At 46.0% G+C, this 2,944-nt stretch overlaps 1 protein-coding gene across 1 annotated transcript in view; it reads left to right on the top strand.

Moving 5' to 3' along the window:
- The first annotated feature begins 421 nt into the window (after nt 1–421).
- The window catches only part of evlb (Enah/Vasp-like b), an 80,903-nt gene continuing 78,380 nt past the window's right edge, over nt 422–2,944 (top strand). Inside the window, exon 1 of the mRNA XM_084082954.1 lies at nt 422–814. Coding sequence (XP_083939080.1) covers nt 810–814 — 5 coding nt within the window. The 5' untranslated portion in view covers nt 422–809. The remainder of the gene's footprint in view (nt 815–2,944) is intronic.

The raw sequence follows: 2,944 nt of genomic DNA, 5'->3' as shown, positions 1-2,944 counted from the left end.
TTTACTATTTTGGCAGACTGTTTGGCAATCTCTCTCTCTCTCTCTCTCTCTCTCTCTCTCTCTCTCTCTCTCTCTCTCTCTCTCTCTCCATCCCCTGGACCCTGATACAATCTTTCATCACTTTCCCCCTCTCCTGCATTTCTCCTTTATCTCTCTCTCACATCCAGTTTGTCAGTTCTCTCTCTCTCTCTCTCTCTCGTTCCCTCCTTAATCTCTCTGTATTTCTCCCTCTCCCGTCCCTCTCTCTCTCTCCCCCCATCTCTCTCTTAATCTCTCTCTCTCTCTCTCTCTCTCCATCTACCTCTCTCTCTCTCTCTCTCTCTCTCTCTCTCTCTCTCTCTCTCTCTCTCTCTCTCTCTCTCTCTCTGAGTATCCACGCTCCCAGTGGTTGGTTGGTTTATCGGAGGAAAGGAGAGGAAAAGATGGCACCTCAGACGCCGCTGTCAGATCCCGTCGTCCCGGTCTCCCGATCCCCGGACGGACAGCGGCTCTGATCTGAAATAATGGCTCCGAACACCGCCTCACAGAGACCGGTTTAAAAAGACACCATCAGAACAGAAACAACCCGTTTTTGTTCCTCCAAAAAAAAAAACCTGAACATCTGCTGCACATCCATCCGACCAACCAACCCGGCAGCCAAGGCTCGGCTTGCATGATCGCTGTTTATTAAAACAACCCTCCTCCACGAAACTAGAGCAATTGGATCGCTTTTTTTGTGACAGAACTGTTCCCGAGGGGATCAAAAAGATCCAGATCCATTAAAAAGCACCGTACGTTGTACAGAGGAGAGGAGAGGAAGGGCGAGGAAGATGAGGTAAGCACAAGCAAGCATGCGTTTGTTTCACTCTCTGACACACTGCGCGTTTATTACGGCGTAGCAGCTAATACCTACGTCTACACAGACAGGCTGCAGCGTTTAATGATATAGCATTATGTAAGACACGTAAAACGTGTCATTACTGGCTTTGTTTGTGCTAATAAGGGGGTGCAGAATGATAGAAAGGCCCTGTACAGCACCATATGGGTGTGTATGCGTGTGTGATACACACACTCTTCCAGCAGTGGTGTGTGTGTGTGTGTGTGTGTGTGTGTGTGTGTGTGTGTGTGTGTGTGTGTGTGTGTGTGCTTTCATTCACTGACCAGCGTGTCACCTGTCCTGTAATAGGCCCCACCTATCTGGGCCTTAGAACCAAACCCATATAACTCTGAGGAGATGACAGTGTGTGTGTGTGTGTGTGTGTGTGTGTGTGTGTGTGTGTGTGTGTGTGTGTGTGTGTGTGTGTGTGTGTGTGTGTGTGTGTATGTGTGGCCCTCCCTGTGCAGGAGGTCAAAGGAAGGGCATGGCAAAGAGGTGCTCAAAGTGGGGACCGCCCAGGGGTCCTTGTCTGAAACGGTTCCAGGGGGTCCCCAAATGGAACCTTTTTTACAGGTCTATAACTGACTCAGAGTCATGAGTGGCTGTGACCTAATTCAGAGGTTCTCTAACTGGGGGTCCCCAAATTATTTTGGGGGGGTCCCCAGATGATTAGCTTAATGTGCAACATTCTTTCCTCACGCACCAGTAAACAAACCAACATACAGTATAGGTGTATACAGGGTGTCATACACATTTGTAAAGTTACAATTTAAGGACCGTTAAGATCTACAAGCTCACAACGCCTCGCAGTGCAAGGTGTTGTGAGCCTGTAGTTCTGCTATTTTCACAATATTTATCTGTGGAACCGAATCAAATTAAATGTATTGCCTACAATTCCAAGTGCTAGAGCAGAGAGCCATTATCATGGAGTTGAGAGACTACATACATGGAATAGTTATTGAGTTCGTAATCTGGTATAATAATGTTATTATAGCAAAGCATTTATTGGTGGTGTGAAATGATATCTGTCAATCAATGAGAAATATTATGTGAAAGTTTTTGTGTTGCTTGATGGAGCACTCACACACACACACACGCACGCACGCACACGCACACACACACACACGCACACACACACACACACACACACACACACACACACACACACACACATACACACAGGGTGGCCGACTGGCGGCGGTGCCTGTCAGCTGGTATTTGACCAGCAGAACGTGTGGGTAGAGAGGACCGGCCCCCTGGCACGGGTTTGCCACGGCCCGGGGCAGCAACAGGTTGAGGCTAATTGTCGCTGGCACAGAGGGCTGTGGGCTGCAGCAGGACAGCTTGTGTGCGTGCGTGCGTGCGTGCGTGCGTGCGTGCGTGCGTGCGTGTGTGTTTTCATCCTAGGGTTGGGGGATATGACTTCAAATCAATACCATGATTATTTCAAACTTTTGTCTCCATTACGATTAATGAATCATTATTAAAATGTATCTTTGCTGTCGGGCAGAAACCTCTTATCTCCGTATTTTTTTGTTTTTTTTCGTAAATTAACGCCCTACTTGATCATACTACAATGTCACACAAAAGCATAAAAAAAAGATATATACAGTATATAGTGAAATCGATCTACAAGCTCACAACTTGACGTGTTGTGAGCTTGTATGTGAGCTATTTTCTCTATTTCTGCATGCTACCATTGTACAACGAAGTATGATACAGCATGAAGTGGTTAATCAGACGAATCAATTTAGTCGACAATAATAAATCTATTAGACCTTTTTTTATGTCAATTTTGTGATAATATATAAGAAGGAAAACTGCTTCTCCATTGTTCGATTAACCTACATGAGCAAGATTAAGTCGGTTAATTGCCCAGCCCTACCTAGATCCTCTGTCTCATCTGGTTCTGGCCTCTACCACAGTCCACAGACGCTGTCTCTCCACGTCACATCTTTATCTATACCTCTTCCGCCTCCTTCATCTTCTACTGTTTAGTTTCTCATATTCCCTTGAGAAAGGCATTTTAACCACTTTCAACCTGGCGTCCCCATTTTGGGCATGTTTTTGTATTTTAAAAGTTTGAAG

This window comes from Gymnoscopelus microlampas (genome assembly GCF_963454915.1).
Source record: "Gymnoscopelus microlampas genome assembly, chromosome: 16".
Classification (NCBI taxonomy): Eukaryota; Metazoa; Chordata; class Actinopteri; order Myctophiformes; family Myctophidae; genus Gymnoscopelus; species Gymnoscopelus microlampas.
The sequence above is the reverse complement of the archived record's forward strand: the minus strand, read 5'-3'. Positions and strand labels throughout refer to the sequence as shown.